At 42.7% G+C, this 24,346-nt stretch overlaps 1 protein-coding gene across 3 annotated transcripts; it reads right to left on the bottom strand.

Moving 5' to 3' along the window:
- Positions 1-1,600: 1,600 nt before the first annotated feature.
- Positions 1,601-24,028, bottom strand: fzd3a (frizzled class receptor 3a). 3 transcript variants are annotated; one of them, XM_061052575.1, is made up of 9 exons: positions 23,904-24,028; positions 22,370-22,970; positions 10,656-10,852; positions 9,038-9,500; positions 8,649-8,948; positions 8,148-8,399; positions 4,758-4,906; positions 3,879-4,322; positions 1,601-3,788 (listed from the first exon to the last, which is right to left on the bottom strand). In XM_061052575.1, the coding sequence occupies exons 2-9, from the start codon at positions 22,568-22,570 to the stop codon at positions 3,530-3,532; spliced, it is 2,265 nt and encodes a 754-aa protein (XP_060908558.1). In that variant the 5' UTR covers positions 22,571-22,970; positions 23,904-24,028; the 3' UTR covers positions 1,601-3,529. The 3 variants fall into 3 exon arrangements, with proteins under 3 accessions (XP_060908558.1, XP_060908559.1, XP_060908560.1); XM_061052576.1 differs by having other exon boundaries at positions 3,879-4,136; XM_061052577.1 differs by having other exon boundaries at positions 3,879-4,133.
- Between the last annotated feature and the right edge of the window lie 318 nt (positions 24,029-24,346).

Below are 24,346 nucleotides of genomic sequence, written 5' to 3'. Positions count from 1 at the left end.
TGTATGGATCAACACTTCTGCCCGTTCTGTAGAGGAAACACGTCACACACGTTATCTACTTAACACACATATTGAGATAGTGTTGTACTGCAGCAGATGCCTTCTTGTCCTGCTCCTCGTCTGAGTGTCGGAGGGGACGCAGCACTGATCATTTAATCCACATTTAACCTGTGTGATAACTGGCTGTGGTACCCGGATGAAAAGAGGAGTCCTTCCACTGAGCTGGATTTAACCAAAAAGTAAGAATAAAGAGGGACACTTAGGGACTTCATTTAGTTCTTTTTGACAGCTGTTAGAAACTCTGAAAGCGTTTTGGTTTATTTCAGTGATATTTGTAAAAGCTCTTGTTTAAACAAAACAACACTATATTGAGAATGTAAACACTTAAAAGCTGTCAGAAAGTCAGCACTTGGTTTTCCGTTTGTTTTAATGAATAGCATGTGAAAAAAAAAAAAAACTCAGTGTGACCCCTTGTTGTCTTTATAATGAAAAGGGCCGGGTGTCTAACCCCCCCTTTAGGAGGTTTTTGATTTGGCAGTGTGAAAACTTTCCAGTTTGGCAGCTTCTGGCTGCAGAGCAGAACATTTACAGCCAAAAAAAAAACAGATACCTCTGTTCGTTTTGAGCTCAGTTTACAAACAGATCAATAAGCATTTATCTCCGGGTGTCCTCGGCAGGGCGGACCGGGGTCCAACTGTAAGGGAACGATTTGCACAGAGCTGAAGACTGTTCTGACACTGTCGTATTATTCTCTGTAACAAGTGAACACATCCTGTACTCTTTCTACCGGTCTTTAGGGAAGAGTCTCCCGCTGATTTCGTCTATTTGTCTGAAAGGGAAACAAAAGAACAAGAACATTGGTTATCATTCCTGCCCGTCCCCCGTTTGAAATACCGCCAAGTAACCCTTAACGGCCCATTCCAAGTATTTTTTTTTTTAGTATTCCATTTTATATGAAGAGAGGGAGAGGGTTGGAGCACCACAGTGCTACCACATGGTTTAACTCCAAACAACCACCTCTTTCAATCTTTTTAAGCTTGCGAGATCCTGCTGGAGTTTATCTGTAGAATGTATAAGGTGAGGGAGGGGAGGGGAGGGGTCTGTCTTAGCCAGGTGTTTTATTATAGGCCAATATTGTACAGAAGAGCTGATCCCAGATATTCCAGTTTTAAGGAGAGGGAAGAGAAACTCAGGAAACGTCAGAACCAATGAATCATTTCCTTTAGTTGGTGATAGTGTGTTAGAGGCGTATTTGTTTGATGGATGGAGTGAGTGAGGGACAGATGAGTCGGGCTGTAGTGAGTGTACAGTAGATGTAAGCCGGGTGGAGACAGCAGAAGAGGAAGAAATGGTTGTGAGGATTAAAGATGTTTTCGGGGTGAAGGCTGTGCTTTGACGGCTGAGGTGCCACAGCGGTAACATTTAAGAGGAAGAGAATCTCAAAAACATTCAAACGCCTTTGCATTTCAGTGAGGTCTTATCTACAGTACCTTCTATATTAATTTGCTCTTTCATATCATATTACACTTTGTTTTTTTTTTCTAGGATTGCTTTGTAATAATTTGTACAGTTTTGCATGTTATAGATGTAATCATCTTTGTTTTTTTTCGGTTTGTTGTTTTACTTGCTCCTTTTCGAACGGTTTGGGCGTTTTACTGAGGATAACCCACTACAGGTGATGTAGATTCTTTTTTGCACAAAAAAATATTTAAGGTGTAAGGTCAAAACATGAAATAATGTATGGAACTGGCTGCCACACTTATGTGGAGAACTCATTATATTAACCTGACTCCGATGTATTTCAATAAAGCGGAGGGCTGTTACAAATACAAAGTGTGTGTGTGTGTGGTCCATTCTTTAAAAAAAACTTTATTACAAATCAACAGAAATTCAGTTTTTTTATACATCTGTACACAAGTGTCTGTCCACTAGAGGAAATGTTGCTCTAACATTTAACAGAAGCTATACAAGTTAAGGACACATGTTTAACAGACACACTACTCCGGATAGGACTCGTTTAAGGTGGCTATCATCTATCTACACTTCATGTGTGTTCAGACAGAAAGAGAAGCACAGCGTCGTCTTGCGTCTGAGTTTCACCTCTGGAATGTTTATTTCCCCAAAACAAGCCAATCTACTACCTGTATGTGAACGTGTACGGGGCCGGCTGTGGCTCAGTTGATAGAGTCGGTCGTCTAAACTGGAAGGTTGGGGGTTCGATCCCCCAGCTCCTTCAGCTGATGTCTTAACACCAAGTTGCTCCTGCTGCTTTGTCAGCGGCGTATGAATGTGTATGAATGGGATTATTTACTTCTGATGGTCACTACATAGAAACCTCTGCCATCAGTGTTTAAATGTGAATGTGTAGGTGTGACCTGGGGTTTGAGTGTCAGAAGACTAGAAAAGCACTAAACAAGCTCAAATCCATTTAGCATGAGCTGTATGTTGGCTTACCCCCATACAGAGAGTATGTGTGTGTGTGTGTGTGTGTGTGTGTGTGTGTGTGTGTGTGTTCATATCGGCCTGACTGAACTCAGAGCTCCATGTATTGTTCCCTTTTGTAAGTTCTCCTTGTCTTTCTTGTCAAAGTACTCTTCCCTCATGTCTGACAGAAATCATCGCTAAGCTTCCCGTCTGAACACAGTCGTAAGGCAGGAGTTTGGATTCAGCTGTTCTTCCTGTATTTCAGGCCTTTCATTCAGGCAGAGCACATTCCCAACATGTTCCTCTTATAATACACGAGCACACTGAAGCAGTGGAGAAGCTTTGTTTGTATTATTCAGTCATATACAGTGTTTGAAGAGGAACAGAGTACCGCCAGCTAATCTTTAACCTTTCATCTCGACTTTTACTTTGTGTGTATTTATAAATACAGGTTTTAGGCATTTTAAATTACCAGTACTTTAAACATTTTGAAAATCAAAGGAGGAGTTAGAAGTTGAAGAAGTACAAAACATTTTTAAATGTAGCAGATAAAAAAATGACCCTGCTTCCACTCTCCACAGTGCTGAGAAGAAAGGGGATAGTAACGTCCAACATCCATCATTCACATCCTGGTCACAGTCCTTTATACAAACAATACAGCACAAGTAAACAGCAGTGCAGTCTCTCCGTGTTGGTCACATTTTTTGGGCCTCGGTAACGTAGGTCATACAGTGAAGCCGTGTCATCATTTCAGTGCTGTCTATTCGCAGGTCAGTCAGTTCAACAAAATCCATCGTAGGATTGTAAACTGGACCAAATTCAGTTTGAGTTTGAGTTTTTGGGATCAGCTAGTCGGTCGTATAAAGCTGAGACGACATTTTAAGGCACCAATCCAAACGTTGCGACTTCATTTGTCTGGCTGTAGCCCTTCTCTCATCTTCAGTAAACAGGAGCTTCATTTAGCTCCTAAACTCAGCAGGAGTGGATAAACCACACACAGTGTTAGCTACTCTGCATTCTGTCCATCCTCTCACATTCCTTCTCTTCAGTCACATCCTCAGAAGTGTCCTTGAAAGGAGAAGTTAGATAACAGTTAGTTTCATGTTCAGGCTGTAGCTCCATCCTCCTCCAGCACCCTGTGAATCCCATTCCCCGGGCCACCCAGAACAGCTTGGGTGGTGCTGCTGAGGTCTCTGACGCTGCTGTGCCGGGATTGAGTCTCCAGTCGCTGGGTGGAGCCGTGCCGTGATAGGCTGTCCAGGCGATTGGTGCTGCAGTGTCTGGACTGTGATTGGTCGTTGAGGCGAGGCATGCTACCATAGGGCAGCCGGTCGTCTAAGGCTCTGAAACTGGACGCTGTGTACCTGGAAGAGAAAAGAACAGTGGTGTCAAGGACAGGACTTCCTGAAGATTTGCTGTGGAGCAAAGTGACACAAGAAAGATCAAAGACCCACCTTCCATCTCGAGAGCGGTGCAGGCTGCCATGGTAACTGCTCATCTTGGAGCGTGTGCTGCGCACTGAGCCGGCCCGGCTGGTGCTGCCGCTGGGCGGTTCATCCAACATGGCCAGGTGGGTGGATGAGGCATGAGTGGAGGTTCCCTGGGTTGACGTGCCCCGTGACTTCCTCACGATGGGCGTGTTGGGGTCCCTGAGGAGCAGCTGGGCGAAGTCGGGCTCCTGCAGCACCTGTCTGCTCTCGTTGACCATCCTGCTGCAGCGGGGGGGGGAGGAGCACGGAGCAGAGGAGCAGGAGAGGGAGGAGTGGGGTGGAGGTAGAGAGGGCAGGGAGAGACGCAGGAGGGAGGGGAGGGAGAGAGGGAAGGTGGTAGGGTGGTTGGAGTGATAGTAGAGGATGGAAGAGTGTGTGGAGCAGGCGGTGGGAGAGGGGGTTAATGCTCTGAGTTTGGATGGGAGGGGGGTGAGTGCAGAGAAAAAATCTTGCAAAATCTTTAACTTCTGTCAAATGTGTCAGAATCACACAGTTAGGATGAATAAATGACTCATGCAGTATGTAGAAAAGACAGAGAGGACAGATCTGTCTGAGTCTGTACTTAAAGTGACAACTTGAGGGTGATTTTGTTTAACAGAGTTGTTAGAGGATGTTATAAAGCTGTCTATAGATTCTGCCTCTACACGTCTTTACAAAAAGACAACACCAGCATGGACATGATGTATTGTCCTGATAATTAAACTGACTTGAAGTCTGAAGTTATTTTCAAACAGTGTGTGATATGGAACAGCATCTGTGTGTGTGTGTGTGTGTGTGTGTGTGTGTGTGTGTGTGTGTGTGTGTGTGTGTGTGTGTGTGTGTGTGTGTGTGTGAAGTACATACTCTTTGCGTCTCTTGCCGTGGAAGAAACTTGCCCACTCGAAGCACGTCTTCTTGCTGCCCACCCAGAACACAGAGGGGATCCCAGCGATCAACATCATCAGGTACTTTACCAGGAACAAGACCAGGTCAGGCCGGCTGGTATGCTCCACCTGCAAGACAACACACACACACCAGACAAATTATTTAATGATACACACTTAATATAAACTCTCCTTTACCTGTGTAAGCACATCATATGTAAAATGTAGAACAAACAGTAGACAGAGTGCAAGCTGCCCGGCACAGCTTTACACTGTGATGCACGTGACTCATGTAAACTTCAGCATCAATGAACTCATTAAAAGGTTCATGCATGTTGACACTGTGCATCTCTGTGTGTGTGTTGACTCAATAAGATCAGTGACAACTTTGCTTCAGGCATCAACAGCACATCAGCAGAACACATGGTCATCAGTCTGTGACATAGCTGCTGATTTCTCTTCATGATATTCATCTGCTTGAAAAGAGCGACGACATTCAGATTCTTCTCTTTATCGAGGTTCTTTTTATTCTCTCACTTATATACGGTCTCTCTGTGTCATTAGAACAGCATAATCCTTCACTTGGACATTAACAGAGATTGTTAATCATGAAGTTTTATTTTAAAGAATGTGGAGGAGAACTTGATGAATGGTATTTTGTTTGCTCATGTTTGTTTTAATCAGAGAATTTGAGATGAACATTAAAATAAATGTTTTTATTATGGTTTATTTTTGTGTTTGTATGCCTTTATTTGGAGATAGGACGGTGGATAGACACAGAGATTGGGGAGGGGGGGTGACATGCAGGAAAGGAGCCACAGGTTGGACTTGAACCCGGCTTCCTGCTTGGAGGATTACAGCCTCCGTACATGGGGCGTGCACACTAACCACTAGACTACCGGCGCCCCCCTGAACTTTATTTTTTCAGTGCTGATTAAAAAAAAATAATGTCTAGCCATTAAGGACACAATAAAATGTGAAACTAACAAATCTTCATTTAGATGTTGTTTTCATCAGTGAGTTAGAGTGAGGTCATTACATCCAGCTGATGTTTAGGAGACAACAGAGCAGCACGACGCTGTGCACAGTCACCGCACTGCTGCTCTCTGCCATAGCAACAACTCTACAGCTGGCACGCACTGAACCACAGAAGCACATCTTACACTCTCTTCTGCTTCTCCCTCTCTCTCTCAAACACACACACACACACACACACACACACACACACACACACACAGATGCAGTCATGATGGCCTCATTATGAGTGGGCCAGGCGGACCCTGAGGCTCATCCATCCGCAGATACACTCCAGATGAGAGACTGAATGACTTCAGCCAACATCCTCATTACTGAATCCTGTGTCAGAAGTTCTGCTGCTCCCACACAGCAGCTTCAAGCTGCCATGACAAACTCTGAATAGCTGCATGGAGTTTTTTTTAAAGCCTAACTATCTCTGAGAATGAAATCACAGTCCATCTCCTGCCTCTATGAGTACTCTCATTTGGCTTTAGTCACCAATGTCACTGTGTGTGTGTGTGTGTGTGTGTGTGTGTGTGTGTGTGTGTGTGTGTGTGTGTTCTTTGTGTACTGTGGAGATGAAGGGTCCAGCATCACTCAGTAGCTGTTCAGCAGAGATGAGGTCTGAGCCTCAGGGAAAGCTTTTAAGATAAATATAGTCGGCACTTAAAGTCAATATTGTGCACCAACACATAGCTCGGGTTCAGTGTGTGTTTGAGTGCACACTATGTGTACGCTCTTTTTTTATGGACACAGTGGTGTTGGGGGAAGGATGGAAAGTAGAGTCTTTGTGTGATTTGCTTTTGTTGTTTTGTGTTTGACAGCAGTTAGAGCTCAGCTGTGCAGCACATGCAGCTTGTTTTCAGATCTGCTGTAACTATGATGCTGTGCAGCTTGACCCCACTGACCCATACTCTGCAGCAGATAGACCAACACACACACACACACACACACACACACACACACACACACACACACACACACACACACACACACACACACACGCAGGATTAATTCACTGCTCTCTTAAACAAAGCATTGTTGACGGGGCAGATTAAGAGCACAACCGAGATCTTACTCAATGCTCTTAATTCTCAGTCATCTCTTCTCTCAGCTGCATCATCAAAACACAGGCATTTCAATAATTTCTGAAATGTTCAGGTTCCAGACTGTTTCAGGTCATATCTACAGATTCAGTTAGTTCAGCTGTGCCTGCTGCAGCACAGAATTTAAAGTAAATGTCACCATGACTTTTACAAATCGTGTAAACAGGAGCGGTTCAGTCAAAGTGGCCGAGGTCCAAATAAAGCAATTAACAAGAGTCATAATAATAACAATAAGAGTGGCTGTTTGTTCTACAAATTACTGAATGCTGCACAGCTGCAACACTCTCTGTTCACATTTGAACATGCAAGGTAAAGGCGGATGTACAAAGGCATCGGCAGATTGGGAGGAGCTGGTTATGAGGAACAGAGAACAGCAGAGAGAGAAATATATTTGAATTATTAACAGCTCTATCACATGAGACACACTAAGTGTACTGATGCTGGAGGTTGTTGCAGAGCTACTGAAGACGAGCTGCATGGGAGTTATTGTCTCATTAATGATGACTGTGAGAGTGAGAGTGTGAGTACATTCAGTTAAAATGGATCCAGTCTGGACAAACATCTCACAGGGTGTCCTGCTCTCTAATGTAAACACATCTGGCAGGTATCAGCCTCCTCCCAGCTGTTACCTCCTGCTCTGTCTTCTAGCTTCCTTGCTTAAGTCCCAGTTGTGCATTTCATGTTTACAAACTGTGATGAATGTCAGTGAATAAATTCAGACATATGTCAGTTATTATCAGAACCTTCAACAGATTTCATGTGAAATCATATTGAGGGATGTAATGTTTTTATGAGGCAACTCAAAAGTTTGACCTACAATATGAACATATACACTAATTTCCTATGAGGGTTTAAGGACTACATCATGCTAGATGTAGATTCTTGATGTAGTTACACTTGCTGCATGTATGAGCTGCAAATTATTTTCACACTCCTTTTTCAAACAGCAGAGAGATTAACTTTGTCCTACATCCACAATGTGCTTTTTTGTTTTAAAGATAAAGGTGATCTGAAGACAATACCAGGTGACAGCTAAGCCAAGCATTGCTATTATTAGCACATAACAAAGACACAAAAGCATTGCATTTTCAATTTGCAAGTAAAACATTTACAAACATTGGATGTAGATTTATCACATCACACTGGTAAGCATTAGTCGAGACAATCATAGGCTGCAGATATTGTATTGCTTTGTTAAGAACACATGCACACCTCTTTTAGCACTTCACAGTCAGATCATGTATTACCTGGTAGGGGCAGGGGATGTGGTAATCTCTACACTTCTCCTGGACCCAGGTGGTCTCCCAGATAGCTCTGTAGCTGCTCTCGTAAAGGTAGCAGCCCAGGACGGTCAGCAGAGGGACCAGATAGAGCACTGAGAACACAGCGATGCGGATCATGAACTTTACTAGTTTCTCCTGGTTCTCCTTTTCCAGGGGAATCTCCATGCGGACTCGGTTTAGTGCTGCAATGCCTGCCAGCAGAAGCGCCACACCGACCTAGGATAAAACCATAGAAAGATATGTTACAGGTTATCATGGTCTCAAATAATCGCATAATAATAATAGTATCTGTTGGCACTGATGTTTTATTGTAATTAGTTTGGATATGCTCACACAGATTTACAGGCACAAAAAAAGTTGATTTTGGAAACATAATTATAACAGTTTTTACTATGAGACAAAGTTTCAGTTGGAGTTCAGTTTTTTTGCGTTGTTATTTCTCATGTTCTGTAATATTTTTCTCACCACGACATCGAGTCCCAGTGGAGCCAGCAGGAACCATCGCAGGGCGGTCACATTGTAAAGCCCCACAAAGCAAACGCCGCTGACGCTGTCTCCCTCGATCTTGTTCATGGCGAGGAGGCTGACGGTGAGGACACCGGGGATGCCCCAGGCACAGGCGTGGAACAGGAGGGCCTTCTTCTCTATCGCCTCACTGCCCCACTTGGGGACAGCAGCCAGGAACCAGGTGATGGTCAGAATGACCCACCAGACGCTGCCGGCCAGTGTGAAGAAATACAGCACCATGAAGAGGAGCGTGCAGGCCTAAGATGGAGAGTGGGTACACAGATAGAGGATCAATATCTAGAGAGTCAAAACAAAACACAAACGCAGCCATAGAAAGAGTGTCTGACCTTGTTATGGGAACCTTGTGTCACAGTTGAAGCCCTGAACCTTCCAGGACTTGCTGCGTTACAAGAAACTCTGTCCTCCAACAGAAAGCCCAGGAAGAACACCAGGGACACCATCATGTAGCACACAGCGTAGAATATGATTGGACGCTCCGGGTAGCGGAAGCGGGACACGTCAATGAGGAAAGTGAGGAAGGTGAAGAGGGTGGCGGACAGACAGACGATGGATACCACCCCAATAAAGTAGCGGGCAAACGCCAGCTCTTCACGGGTGAAGTACATGTTGGGACAGGGCGGGGAGCAGTCGCGGACCCCCATGAAGGAATAACCCAGCTCAGGGTCGATTTTGAGCTCTCTTGGGCACCAAAAGCCGTAGTCCCGCTGGACGGAAACGGGGGACTCTGTAGTGTCTGAGCTGGACAGCAGGTCTACAGGACGGGGGTAGGGCTCGTCACAGTCCGGGAACCTGGGTGAAGAGAGGAAGAGCTCAGGGTTATTTCAGCTGTCAAACCTTTAACAACGTCATTATATCGCTGCCAAACAGCTTCAAAAACATTCCTTATAATCATTAAGATTGATGAAGCTTTCTCCCTTCCAGGCAGCCACTGATCACAGATCAACAGTATTAAAAAACAGATCTGACCTGCACAGACTTGATGAGCTGACTGAGCTACCTATCCCTGTGAGCATGTACTGACTTTACTTTTAAAGTTACATTTCACTGCGTTGTAAGGCTGATGAAAACATCTTTTGGGAATATTCTTGGGGTATTTTTATCTCGTCAAATAGAGAAAAAGTAGAAAGACGACAGGAAACGAGGAGAAGGGGATACGATGAATTACTCAGTAAGAATCTGAAGACCACTAAGCCCCTAGGAAGACTCAGAATAAAGCTTTATAAAACACAAAAACATTGACATCATACTTAGCTTGAAACTTGAATAAAAGACACTCAGTGTTCATGAAGAAGTTTAATGAAATAAAGAGCTGTTTGCGAGGAAACTTTTCCAAACAACTGCTCCTAACCAGCATCTCTATGTACTTAAGATGAACTTGTTCATAGTTTTTTTTATGCCCTCTCATGTTTTACTTTTGACTTTGTCTTTTGAACTATTCATTGTAAAGCCAAGTTCATGTACAGTCCTGTTGGTTTTTCACTTAATGGGTAAGTTATGTGTTTGGTTGTTCATGTTATCTGTCAGCCAGGTGCCTTTTGGTTATGTAATCAGTCAAGTTTGAACCCTTTAAGACCCATTGTTCCCTTATATACTTACTCTTTGTCTGCAGAGTGTCATTTGTTGCATCATGTTAAATTAATTCTACGTTGAATGTGTAGACTTTGTGTTGTTGCTGCAGAAGTTTTTTAATCAGCTCTGATTTAATTATCTGGCTGTAGAACTAATTTAACAACAGTACAATGAAAGTTCAAGATACATGTTATAAACCCGTCCTCAAAATCTGAAGTCATGTTCAACTAAGCATCTATATTTCTGAGGTTTTCAACGAGCTTGTGTGTCTGCTGCTGCACTGTCACTGCTCTCACAGAGGAGGAGCTTCAATCACTGATGGAGCAGAAGGTCAACTGAAACCAGGAGGGAAACAAGTATTGCTGTTGTCCCAACCTGTTGCAGTCCATCTCCTGAGGCCAGCTGACACCAAACATGTCCATTAGTGTGTAGCAGTCGCTCTTGGCCTGCAGACAGAGGCGGCGGCATGGCAGAGTCATCCGGCCGTATTCTGTACACACCGGGGCGTAGAGGGCGCACAGGAACATCCTGAGCTCAGGGGAGCACTGCAGGTTCACCATGGGATGGAAAGGCTGCAGGAGGACACAGAGAGAAAGACATTTCAGGTGATATTAAACAAAGCAGCAAAAAATAACTAAAGTGGTTTTTAATGAGAGAAGGAGAGAACACCACGGGAACTCTGAGTCCACAACAAGGGCCAAAGAGTGGCACAAAGAGATCAGTGGAGCATGTCTCTGACCGTTTCTGGAGATGAATCCATAAAAACAACTCTGGCCTCTTTCCTAATAATCCCCTCGACCCCCATGATTTTAAACTCCCCCCTTCCGCTGTCTTCTCTCTCCCCCCTCTCTTCTTCCCTCCAACCTCCAGATAGGAGGACTACAACAAGCAGGGCAACCCCACCCCCACCCCCCTGACCCCCAAATTCCCATGAGGCCTTTGTGTAACAGGCAGGACCACGCTGTGACTGACTGACACACTGCTGCATACACACACAAACACATCAGCCAAAGTACCAACGGGAGTATATTATTTACATGCTAACACACCCACATACAGCACAATGATGGTCTTACTCTTAGAAACTAAGCCAAGAGGCGCTTTGAGTGCAGGAAGCATCTGTGGGGCATGTTGTTAATATGCAAATGAGCTGCAGAGTGAGTGTGTTTGTGTGTGTGTGTGTGTTTGTGTGTTAGTGTGTGAGTCTTTGTGTGTGTGTGTGTGTGTGTGTGTGTGTGTGTGTGTGTGTGTGTGTGTGTTTGTGTGTTAGTCTTTGTGTGTGTGTGTGTGTGTGTGTGTGTGTGAAATACATATCTGTGTGTCCAGGAGCTCGTGGTTACATGTTTCTGCAGCATGGATTTGCATACACCTCTCTGCTGGGGTGTGCGTACAGAAAAAGCCTCCAGCCACACCCTGTGCGGTGCAGACAGACACATGCTACCCACCCTCCCCCGAAGACAGAGGTCTATATGACAGACAAGGACAGGGAGGGGGAAGGGAGGGGAAGGGGGGGGAGGACAGGCAGGGGGCAATTTGTCTCTGTGTTTGGAGTGAGGGGAATTAAAGAGGACATGTCACTGGTGGTTTACAGTTTGGTCTGCTTCTGTAAAATTGGATGAAGTGAAGGACATACACACTATCTACTGCTTAGTGATTTTTTGTTGAACAAAGTGTGTTAGGAATATCAAACACTGTCTATTTGTCGTGATACCTTAGAGAAATATTGTTGAGTTAATTAGGCCACATGTTACAGAGTTTGGGATGTAGAACATTATAATAGTCAGGCGGGCTACATGAACCAGTGACTCTGAGATATCTCCGATTTCTGATGCATTTTCCAGCTCAGAATTCAAAACTACTTCATCCCAGTTAATCTGTGATTGCACGATTTTGACCTGATCTTCTCAAAATGTTATCTATTTTTACTGCTTTCAGATAATGGTCCATGGTAACCTGCGCCCCCATATACTGTATGTCTACAGCATCAGTATGTATCCTTCTCCTGACAGCATGTTTGCCTGCCACCCACATTTGATGTCTTCATGTAAAAAGGATAAGAACGGCTGCTATCACCTGATCAGGGGTGATTGGGGGATGAAGAAAAGGGTTTATGTTTACATGCAGAATCCTCAACGTGAGTCTTCACAAGTTCTCAGAGAGGATCAATTAAGGTGACTTGTCATAACTGAGATCAATCAACCAGTCGATCGTGTAATCTCTGAACAAATGGAGTCATCACGTTCCACTGAACACCGCTTTACTACGAGCACAAAAACACAAGCAGTCGTCGTGCGGTGTGAGGTATGATAAGATCACAAATATTAAATATGATTACTTGTTGATTTTCACAACATCTGGATCACATTTATTTATCAAATTTAAACACTGAAATAAATATGTTAAAATGTTGAAATATTGTAAGAATAAGAATAAATAGATACAAATGAACTAACTGTGTTTTTCAGGCAGTGGTGATGTTACTCTTGTGGCCAAATTAAAACAGCAAACACTTTGAATTATTTACCACACAGGACAAAACCTGTGATCAAAATGAGCGCGGCATTGCTGAACAGTAATCGTTTAATCTCAATGATCTTCTATTCATTCATCGTTGGAAGCCAAAATCTCCATTAATTGCCCAGCTCTAATATACAGGTTCAAACAAAACCGTCATGCACAAAGACTTCACCAGCTCAACTCTTGAAATGAAGAGGAGCAGTTCAAAATTAATGAAATATCATTCAATGTTTTTGAGTATAAGTATATATTTTTTTTAAATAGCCAAAGACAAACACAAATAAAACTCCACCTTAGTCCGAGTATAGAGTTGGAACAAACCCTGCACACACCTGAAGCCATAAAGAAAGGAAGCAGTCAGCACAGCGCTCTTGGATTGACACAGCTGTTGTTAGCAGGATGCCGTGACTTCACAGCTATATAAGCACTTAGGGGCTTCACCTTTTTATCACTGGAGATACCTTCCACATTATTGACTCCTCTTTGATTGTAATATTTCATCAAAGCTACAGTCAGCCACAGCAAGGTCAGAGAAACAGGAAGAAAGGGAACTTGAGTTTGTTGTTGATCAGTCTTTAGAAATAAATCCTGAATCTGACACCCCCCTGACAGTCCTGGGAACTAGGTGCTACTGTACTTATGATCCCGCCTCTGACTTTCTTCTTTCTGTGCCAGTGTGAGGTCCTGTGACAACTATTAGTTCATCAGTGGGGCCCTGTCACTGCTGGTTAGCCACTCACACATGATGTAATGTAGCTAAAGTGAGCTTGCATCTTCGCTCTCCCGCTCCGTTTTGAATCCCCCAGGCCAATGATATGCTCCATAGAACACAATGTTCCACGCTGTACTGTACTACAAACTGAGTTGCTGTGGGAAACGGTTGAATTCATTTATAGGTTACAAGCAGTGATGATCTACTCGGGGACAAAACTCTCTTCGAATCATCCCTCATCCTATTCATCTGCTTACCTTTTTTCTATTTTTATGCTCCTCCATCACCGACCCTCTCCTACCATTCGTACCCCTCCTCCATCTCTTCAGTTTCTCCACTCAGCCATTTTATTACGGCCAACCCATCATGTAAGCCAGAGTGGGAAGGACTGAGCTGGTGGTGGTTGGGACATATGGCTGGTCACGGTTTTATCCACACAGTCAGCAGCCCCCAAACAACACCTAACACCAACATATTTAGGCTCAGCGGAGCCTCTGCTCTCTCTGTGGGGATTTCATGTTAATGGTTACACTGGAAACAGCTGGTGAACCACTGGTCCTATGAATGGCTAGAGGTTTGTCATGGCGCTTTTCCCCCCAGAGCTCAACTTGTAAGGAGAATCAAGCGTGCAATACACAACCCTGTCGAATGGAGCGGGCCTGCATGAGGGGGTTGGTATGCTAATGTCATTTCAGCTCCTATCCCGCTGCTACAGTCATTACACATTCATGGGAGCTAGTTATGGGATTTTTGATCCTTTAATATGTGGAATAGTATGCCACTCTGGAAATAGTAGGCTCACACACAGTCAGATATGTCAAAGGAGTGGGGGACTCTGGGAGCTCATAACGGTCAACAAACAGGCTCCAGAGGAAAGGGGGGGGGGGGGTTAGGTAATGAGCCGCTGTGGTTTACACCTTACACAGACCAGAGTTAGTCATAACAATATGCAAACATATTCTTAAATTCAATGTTTAAACTTGAATATATCTCATGAGTAATTGTCACCATGAGTCAGGAGGGATTCTTAATGGCTAATTTTGATTTCTGAATTACTGAAGACAAGAACAAAACAAACCAGAGGACAAAACTGCAAAAGCCTAAATTAGACCCTGGATGGGTCTATGGATAACTTCCTTATCTCATCAAACAGACCCTGTAACAGTCTATATAAAGTCACTATGACATTAAAGTGTTTGGATTTACAACTTGTGCAACACAACTTAGAAGGAAAAGATTATAGATCAGTAAAAACACATTATTCATTTATTAAATGTCATCAGTAGTCGTATTCCACAGCAGACATTATAACCTCACATTCTTGTAAGAACAACAGGTGGCAGCAGGGGCATGTCCAGACCTTTTTTAAACTGGGGTGACCCCACTGAGGCACCAACTCATGCAGGGGTGGCCTAAAGTGTGATGTGCGCACACACAAACACACACAAATAAATATCAATTATCTACCCTTTCTAACCTCATCAATACCATCTACTTTATAAAAAGAGATAATGACAGGGTTGGTCATTTTCAAAAACTAGCATGATTTTGAAAGTAGCATTCCCTCTGTGCTCCGTCTACACCCCCTCCCCTCTGTACTCCCTTAAAGCGACTCCCCTAGCTTAACCCATGAGCGCCGTTGCTCCAGAAGCAGATGTCAGCTCATCTCTTGCATTGTGTAGAAACTACGTCGTCTCATGTCTCATTCAGCGTTAAATAAATTCACAGTATAAACTCCATCATCAGTGACGTGCTGTGAGTGTGGGTTAGTGAACACATGGGGTAGAGCGCGAGCACGGAGACAGAGAGGCGTGATTGGTTCATCAGATTGGTACCTCGTTTCAGACATTGGTCGAAGCTTTCACATGCTTACAACATGCTACAGATGGGGGATTTTCTTTGTTCCTTATTTCAGAGCACGAGTGATTAATGTCTGTCAGGACCTAAAGACAATTTCAACCAAAATCTTTAAAAATGTATCTGGAGAAGATAACCAACCCTGCCTTTACTTTTTAAATGACACAAAAACAAGATTTATGTTCAAAGTCACAATTTAAAGTACTTAAAAATGGAAATGCAAACTCCTGCACAGTCTAACTTGCTGTTTTGGTCCCGACACATTGCCAGTTAGTTCATTGCAAGTAGACAGTTTGAATTACTACTATGCCCCTGTGTTATGAAGAAGATGTGCAGTTTTTTATTTACAGTAGAAAACTACTAGCAGCCTTCTACAAAAGATAACTTATAGTTGGTTTATGATTTGTGACGCCTCTGGCACAATACCAAGACCTTGGATTCAGCTAACTATAATTAAATGCTAAAAGTGGTACTGGACTGGTCTTAACTTTATCGGATGAATGCTGCAACAGATAAAAGAAGAAATATAATCATGATATAAAGCACCATGCAGTTTAAGTTGGTAAGCTTTTGGTGCATATTTCTGCATATATTTGTTTGTCAAAAACATCCCATCTTCAAATTGTCAGCCTTTGGAGAAATAAAAAAAAAACAGTGTTGACCTCAGTTTCACCTCTAAACACTTCTGAGATTATCCAGCATGTTTTGAATCTGATCAAGTGTGTCGTGTTATTAAATATTAATATGGCCTAGTCCAATGAAGTGGCTGGATGAACATTTCTAATGCTAAAGCAATTGGTTTTTAATGAGGGCTCTTAATCAGCTGCTACGACGCTGTGACAGATGAACTGCAGACAAAAGGAGCCCACTGTGGTCAACTGGTCTCTACTATTTGCTCTTTTATAAATACCTCATAGTCACCTCTCTCCCCTTCCCATCACCCCCCTCCCTCCTTCAGCCTCTATCCCTCGTTCCTTCCCCCCCTCCTCTCTCTCTCCACCTCTTTATCCTCCTTTCTCTTCTGCTGCCATTCCAATTCTCCAAATTTTCAAGCTCAGCACCATGGCGACGGGTGATGCATCACCAGGGAGGAGTTGGAGAAGGAGGAGGAAGAGGGAGGAGAGCAGGGTTCGAGGAGGTCAGGGTGCGGGGCGGAGGGGACCACCTCCCGGGAGGCAAAAAAAAAAGCCTCTGCTGCCTTTGTTAACAGCACAATTGGGACTGTTTCCTGGGCAACGGGTGAGCCCTGTGTAGGGGGAGGGAGAGGACAAAAGAGGTGGGCGAGGGGGGTTGAGAGAGTGGGTGAGAGAAGGAGAGAGAGGGAGAGGAGGGATGGGTTGACCGAATCAGCCGTGTCATTCACCACTAAGAAATGTTTGAAAACGTTTGGCTTTGACAATGTGTAATGTCTGTGTACACACACACACACACACACACACACACACACACACACACACACACAGAGTCACAAACGCACACACACCCACAGGAAGGTTGTTGTGGACCAGCGACTCGCTCTCTGGATGTGCTTCTCTTTCAGACTACTGCCAATAAACACGGTGTTGGACATTAAATAAAACAACAGGCGCTTTTATAGTCTGGGTCACGCTGGGTAGGATTTATCAGACCATGGTGTGTGTGTGTGTGTGTGTGTGTGTGTGTGTGTGTGTGTGTATGCTTGCTTAGCAGGGATACATCTTTAGTAGCTCGCACAAAAGGCATTTTGGTAGTGTACTTTTTAGTTCACTGCAGCAGGTTTTAACAGACTTTCAGCCTTCAGAGAGCTTTATCAGCATCTAACAGAACTCACAAACACACACACACACAGACACACACACACACACTCACACACCTCAACTCTCCTTTACAAATCTATTCACACAGCATGGGTGGAGTATCTGGGTTATTCCACACAGCAGCTGTAACATGACACAGTTTATCTGAAAGCGTTGTAAACCTGAGACAAGAGGCTGAGTTAACGACCTGAAAGGAGGAGGAAATGAGTGTAAGTGGGAGTGAGCAGATTAAAAACAGACCATTGATTAGTCTTTGTGTCCATGCAAGAAGAGTGTCATTCAAAACAAACCTGACAACATGGATGGACCGATGATATCAAGACGCCAGAGGGTCTCTGGTATAAGAAATCAAATCTCTTGGTATGAGATATTTCTTTCATAACCATAACATAAATGTGCCTTCTTCGTAAAAAATAACAAAGTCAATGTCTGTCACAGAAACAAAACAAGAGATGTCAGACTTTATCTGTTGAGAGAAGACAGCCATTAAAAATGATTTGCGAGCTCGGCTTTGGCTTCATGTAAACAAACCGTCAGATCAATCTAAGTTGATTAACATCTTCAGTCGGCCCTGACCCTCGCTCTCCCCATCTGGCCATGAAGAAACATTCAACCCCTCTTCCTTTTTCTGTTACCATCATCCTGGAACCTTTGTCCAATCTTTCTGAACATCACCTTCATCCATTTTTAAACGTGAAAAATATAGGAAGCCATTTTGGAGGATATCTGTACTCAGGGGTTTTGATATGAAGCTCTGAAAATAGCAATCTGCACTGGGTAGTTTTATTCTCTTTGCTGTACATTAAAGCACGAGTGGAAATATGATTTTCTACCAAAAATGTGAAAATCTGATGAGCCCAAAAATGTGAAGATTTAGTATTTCATAAGACCTTCGTAGCGGGATATGTAAGTAAAGTAAATGTTAACTCATAGTTGGGCGTTTCTCTCTCTTTCTTTGTTACACACAAAAATAAAAACTGTTATGCCACCGTACAACTTCCCAGAGATATGTCTGAACTTTTGACAGAAATCCTAAAAGGAGATGTAGATAACTTCTGAAGAAAGCGCAGTCCTGATATCTTAATGTTTATTATCTTATCATATTATAAATCATGTGTTTAGCAGCTTAAATGTGCTGTGCAGCTTTACATTCATCCTGTAGCTACAGTGAGCATTTCTCTCTAAAGACGGGGATTTCAGCCCTTTTTGTAATGCCAATCAAATCCGCCACGCTCCCACTTATCTTATGTTAGTGTGGCACAGTATCATTGTGGCACAGAAATAGCCGATTCCCAGCCCCGAGGCCGCTGTCCCACTTTGGCTGTGAGGTCATTCGGCGGTCAGCGATGACTGAATGAGCGAGGATGAATACCCAAACAGAAAATCCTCAGTTTACAAATCTCCCTTATTCCTATCGTCTACTGTACACACACACACACACACACACACACACACACACACAGCCATGACATAGCTACTGTGTTTTGCAATAAAGTTAAAATAATTTATATCCTTTTCTATATCCAGTCAGCACATCTCCCATTCACCATTCACTAAACCGTCACATGTCAGCACAGGGAACACCAGCCTAATATAAAATATGGGGATAGTAAACTATATTCTTTAATAGGTCGTCTATAAATGATAACTCACAAGTTAAAAAAAGCAAAACAGAAAGAAGTTACAACAATGTCATGATAAATTGTGCCCACTTTGATAAAAACCTAAAACCTTCAAAAGACCTTCAAGAGCGAAACAATCAGAAAGAAATCCAGCAAAGACACCATTTCAGGGGTTTAGAGAAAAACGGCAAGAACGGCAGGCGTTGGTTCTCATCCAACTCCCAGTTTCTCCACGGTGCGAGGCATTCATCATCATTATCATGGCTATTCAGAGGACCTAATTCCCTTTAAAATCATCTGTCAATTCTCATTTGGCTGCCCTCAACATCTTACAGGCTTTGAATTCTCCCATGAACTGGATCTGGGGCGAGTTATCGGGAAAACAAGAGCCAAACAGAGGCATTGTCTCCGTTATTTCAAACCTTTTAGGTTGCCATGTGTTTTAGAAACCCAACAAGCATTTCCAAGGACTAAAAGAGACTTAATTGTGGATCCATGACGAATCAAAGTGAACACCATCTAACCCTGAAGTGCCTCTGTCTGTTCACTCCAACCCACACACTGCGATAGACGTAAGAAGCTAACCTGGCCTCCGCACAACTCAACACCCGGTTTGTGACGGCTTGGCAGTGAGAAAACAATTCTTACAAAAACATCTCTCACGTTTTAATTTTACATATTAAAATTCAAACTGAAAGAATCTAGTAAATGACCCTTTGCATAGATGTTAAAACACAACGAGGCAGAGTGACTAAAGCTAGAGGAAGTGAGTGAATATTCCAGCAGTGTCTCGGCTGCAGCGATGGAGTGTTTGTAGCTTTCCTAAATGCGAGCGCAGCTGGGATGTGGTGTGCTCCCACAGTCGGGCAGGGCATGTACAGAGGTTACATAACCCTGGATTTTCTACTCCTCCCGCCCTCCATCTCTCCCTCGCTTAGTCAGTCCATGCAGAGTGCAGAAGTGGAGCAGGCACAGATGGTCAGCACGGCTCCTCACATCGACATCATCGCTGTGCAGGGTGGGGCGAGTGTTGAAGGGTAAAAGTGATAGAGGCAGCGAGAGCCAATAGCAACATGATGCTGGAGACAAATATAGATGGATGGACAGATATACTGTTACACACACAGACAGCTCAGCCAAGAAGGCACACGGTGTAATGTTTTGGGCCAGTTTGGCCGGTCATTACTCGATAGATTGAGCTTCCAGAAGGATCAGCCGATGTAAAGGATGGGATTAAGTTAACGAGGTGATGCATCTGCTCCATGATTGTGTTTAAATGCCTAACTCGACGTTTCAAAGAGGATAACAGCCACAACAGTCGGATGCTGTGGCTGGTAAATCTATGGATAATCTAAAGGGCAGAAAACAATAAAACATGGACTAAACAGCAGCATCAGAGCATTAATCCATCAGCTGAACCAAACTCAAAGAGAGAACAGTTTTGTTTCCTTACTATCAGACTACGTCTACTAGCTGCCCAAAGCCTGTTATGTAAAATGACTCTGGTGTACAACAAATCAAGTGAAGAGTCCCTACATGTTGTGGTAAATCGCTTCATCTGTCAACATGCCAAATGTGCTGCCAGAAACCATTTTAGGACAACACGCCCAGTTAAATGGTTTAATACTGCACTGTCCTCATGGCCCCCAGGGACAAGTACCAAAAACTTAATTTTCTGCTTCATGTTTTGGTGATTCACTCTGATCTGCAGCTACAGAAACCAAATTAAAGTCGGCTACACTTTGATATTTCTAACTCTCTGCACAGTCAGCCTTGGTGAGAGCTATCCAGGCTACTGATGTCGATTATTAACCTCCAGACCTGACCGTGCACACATGTAGATAGAGGTATACGTGTGTATATTTCACCTCTGTTCAGCCACTACATAGTGAGTCACAACAGACAAAGAAGAGCGTGAAAGAACCAAACAAAAACACTGAGAAAAGATGGGAGACATACTAAGAGGGGGGAAAACAAGAAAAAGGGTCACTAAAATATACTATAAAATATACTATAAAACTTTGTTATTGTAAGAAGATAGATTCTATGGTAAATTAAATATGAGTACATATGGTCAGACATGTAACTGACAAACCCCATGTGCTAATACCCACTTTGTAAGACAACATATTAAAAGCTTCGTATAAGAGAAAGGATCAAGAAACATGTTCAGCTTCAATATCAAATCACTGCTCTCAAAATGATTATTTACATTTAAAATAATAATTTATTAATTGGATAATTTACCTTAATATATAATTAGGTTTCTGCTTGTTGTTTGACTAAAGCGTTATGGAAGAGAAAGGAAAACATCATTTAGCTTCAGTAATTAGTTAAAGTGTGATTATTCCTGAACCATGTGTTCTTTTATTTGTCATTTATTTGCAGCTGTAAATACTGAAAAAGTCTCTGTTTGTGGGATCAGTAAAGGGTTATCCTGTCTTATACTAGTATAAAATTAATAATCCATAGACATCTGAACTTTAATCAGATCAACATCTATTAGGTGGAATAATTCAAGGTTAAAAATGTATTTATGATTAATTGTAGAGGATACAAAATACCTGTGATGTGATTAATTCAAATGTTGCTTTTGTTCAATCAACAAACCAAACACAGAATATATTCTATTTAAATCAATCTAATAGATACAAATAAAAATATGTGTACTTATATCAGGAGAGCTTTTTGAATTTTCACACTAAAATCGACTAGAATTAAAATGATAGTCAGTTTTCTTTAATATAATACTGATGATATTAATTGGCAAACAGTTTCAGCTCTAGAAATATTGTGAGCAATATGCGCTCACAAAAAAAACTGGAAGGATGGAGGGAACAAAAGATGACATGAATGAAACGTAAAGTAACACATTATTTACATATAAACCTTGTTATCTTAAAGAGGTTCATTCTGAGGGGTTTGCTGTCGGGCTAATACTCCTGAAGGACAGACGACATGTTAGAATCATTTATGTTTCTTTAAAGTCAAAGACACATGAAGTGTTCACAAAAGAGAAAGCATTTGATTACCCTGCATTCTTTTACTAAATACAACTTAAATTTAAAATGTATCCATAAAAATGTGTCAGACTAAAAATCACAGTGATCAGGTAGAAGCTCGTCTAATTCAGGCAATTACCAGTTAATTTACAAAATCTGAAGTTTTAGATATAAGAATGTCAAATCAGTGAAGTGCAATTTTTTCATTATTTTGAAAAATGTTTGAACATGACTCATTAAGCCTGCAAAGGTTATTTTAATTTAGCCCCAAAGATAAACATAAAACATTATGATAAAGCTGATTTTTCAAAGATACTTCGCCCACATGGTTCTTTTGGTTCACAAAGCTGCTCTGAGCGCTTCGGTATGAATGAACTGTTCCGCTCTACCTTAGTAACAAAACGTTTCTTCCACCTTAACCTTTTGCTGTGAAATAAATATGAATGTTAATTTTCAGCCTATAAATTGAGATAAACTGAGATCATCATTAGTTCTCCCTGATAATCTCAGTTTTGGTAACAACAATGGACATTTAAAAAATGAAAGCTTTGCACATCCTTCATATGACGGCAGTGTACTGTACCTCCATGGCCAGGGCGGCAGTTTGCTGGTCGTAGTGGTTCAGTATGTTGGGCATGAAGGTGGAGTTGTAGGGTAGCCCCCGGCACATTCGCAGGGTGATGGGCTCACAGGTGAACAGACTGTGGCTCCCTGCATCCGCGTCCATTGGAATTGCGACGCATGCCGTCAGCATGGACACCGACAGTGCCCAGAGGAGATCCATGACTGGTCCGTACAGCAGCAGAGAAAAAGATCCCGGGGATGGCTGGTTAGGAGAAGGGGTTGAGCCCTGTAAGCACCCAGCTCTTTCACCGGGGAAGGAAAATCACAAGGTTTAAGGAGCGTCCAGGACTGTGTGGTAGTCTCTTCCTCCTCTTCAGCTCACTGACAAATAGTCTGGGCCGGGCAGCGTAATCCAGCACAGCCATGGTTAAAGCCTGCTGCATCCATCACCTTTGGGAAACCTGTCAGTCGCAGCACTATGTCACAAAGCCTCCATCACCTGAGAGATGCTGTGGCCCTTTAAGATGCTCTGCTGTGACCGACAGCTCACACCCTTCCCTTGTCTCCGCCGAACGTGGGGATGAGTACGCTGACGGAGATGATGATTTTCAGAATGGGATCTGAAATGATAAAAGCACAACATTTTAGTATGCATTTGGTATCTAGTGACAATCAGCAGTGTACTCATGTGTAGCATGATTTTTTTTAAATACAGAAAGAAACCCAAAGCAGGCTTTTTTTTAAAGAAATGATTTTTATAAAAAGCACAACTAGGCTGGTTTCTGAGGGTTGTATTCAGGTCACTTATCATGGTGAGTGGGTTGTGAAGATAAATAGTAACATTAATTGTATTCATTAACAACCAGTAAGCTTTATCATGACAGGGAGTAACAGCAAAACATACAATCACTTCTGTATTTAGACACATTATTGTATCTGTGGTAGTTTAGAGAAGGAACAAGCAAAATACTATTTATTCTGATGTTATTGTAATATCAGTGTTATAACCTTATTTTTCATATATTTCAGAGGCACTTTAAGCTATTATGGTAGCATACCTTTTTTGTAATTCAGCATTTTTAAAGCTGCAAACTGCAGCCTTAGCAGCAGTCTTAGGCTACACTCATTACAACATTTAAATTCACCGGAAACAAAGCACACAGATACTTTTTAGTACACCTGTGTTCACAAAAACGTCAAACAAGCACAGCTGCATTAATGGTTGATAATTATGAATGCGAAAAAGGTGCGTCATTTCTTGCCTACCTGTGCGTCAGTAATAACGGCGTCATACATGTATCTCTCCTCATGAATACGAGTGTGGTTCTCTAACATTACCGAGGGGAAATGGTTGAATAAAACAGAAATGACAAGCAAGGCAGCGGAGACAAAAGATGAGGGTTAGTTAAATGATGGTAACCGGAGCACCCTGCTGTACCGGTGTTACAATCTCCTTCAACGAGCCGGGCTGCAGCTGCTGAGGTGTTTGTTTGACACACACACTCCCGTCGTACATTGAAGCTAAATTGTGTAAATGAAAGACTTAACTTTACCTGAATGTTTGTGCCGACTCTCCGCGGCTCCTCGAGTAGTAACAATGAGTGTGAACGTCCCTTTACCAGCACCCTCCTCCTCCTGTCCTCCTCCTCCTCCTCTGTCCTCCACCCCGCGGTTGTCCCCTCCTCTCTGCCCACCATCAAGCCCACTACTCTAAACACAATAGCTTCCAGTCAGAGCCCGAACAATAAAAGACACACCCAACCTGACACTATATGCAAAGCAAGCAGCCATAAAGTAGGCTAATGTAGCCTTTGTAAGGACTAAATTAAGTTTTTATATATTTTATTTATTATAAATTTGTAGTTATTTTTATTTATGTTCATTCGTTTAATCTACTCGAGTTACAACTTTACCTCATAACTCTACTTAGTTCATTTCCACAGTGTTTTACCCACTTATATTATTATTAAAATAACATTTCATGAGCAGAGGCATA

This window comes from Labrus mixtus, chromosome 12, assembly GCF_963584025.1.
Source record: "Labrus mixtus chromosome 12, fLabMix1.1, whole genome shotgun sequence".
In the NCBI taxonomy this organism is placed as follows: domain Eukaryota; kingdom Metazoa; phylum Chordata; class Actinopteri; order Labriformes; family Labridae; genus Labrus; species Labrus mixtus.
This window is presented reverse-complemented; position numbering and strand designations above follow the sequence as displayed.

Bases quoted from the DNA above. Each gene is read 5' to 3' on its own strand.
- fzd3a (XM_061052575.1), bottom strand. From the start codon at position 22,570: ATGGATCTCCTCTGGGCACTGTCGGTGTCCATGCTGACGGCATGCGTC. The intron at 10,853-22,369 runs GTACAGTACACT...GTCCTCCTGCAG, and splicing joins CTGCCGCCCTGGCCATGGAG to CCTTTCCATCCCATGGTGAA. The intron at 4,323-4,757 runs GTATGTACTTCA...ATCCAAACTCAG, and splicing joins CACGGCAAGAGACGCAAAGA to AGCATTAACCCCCTCTCCCA.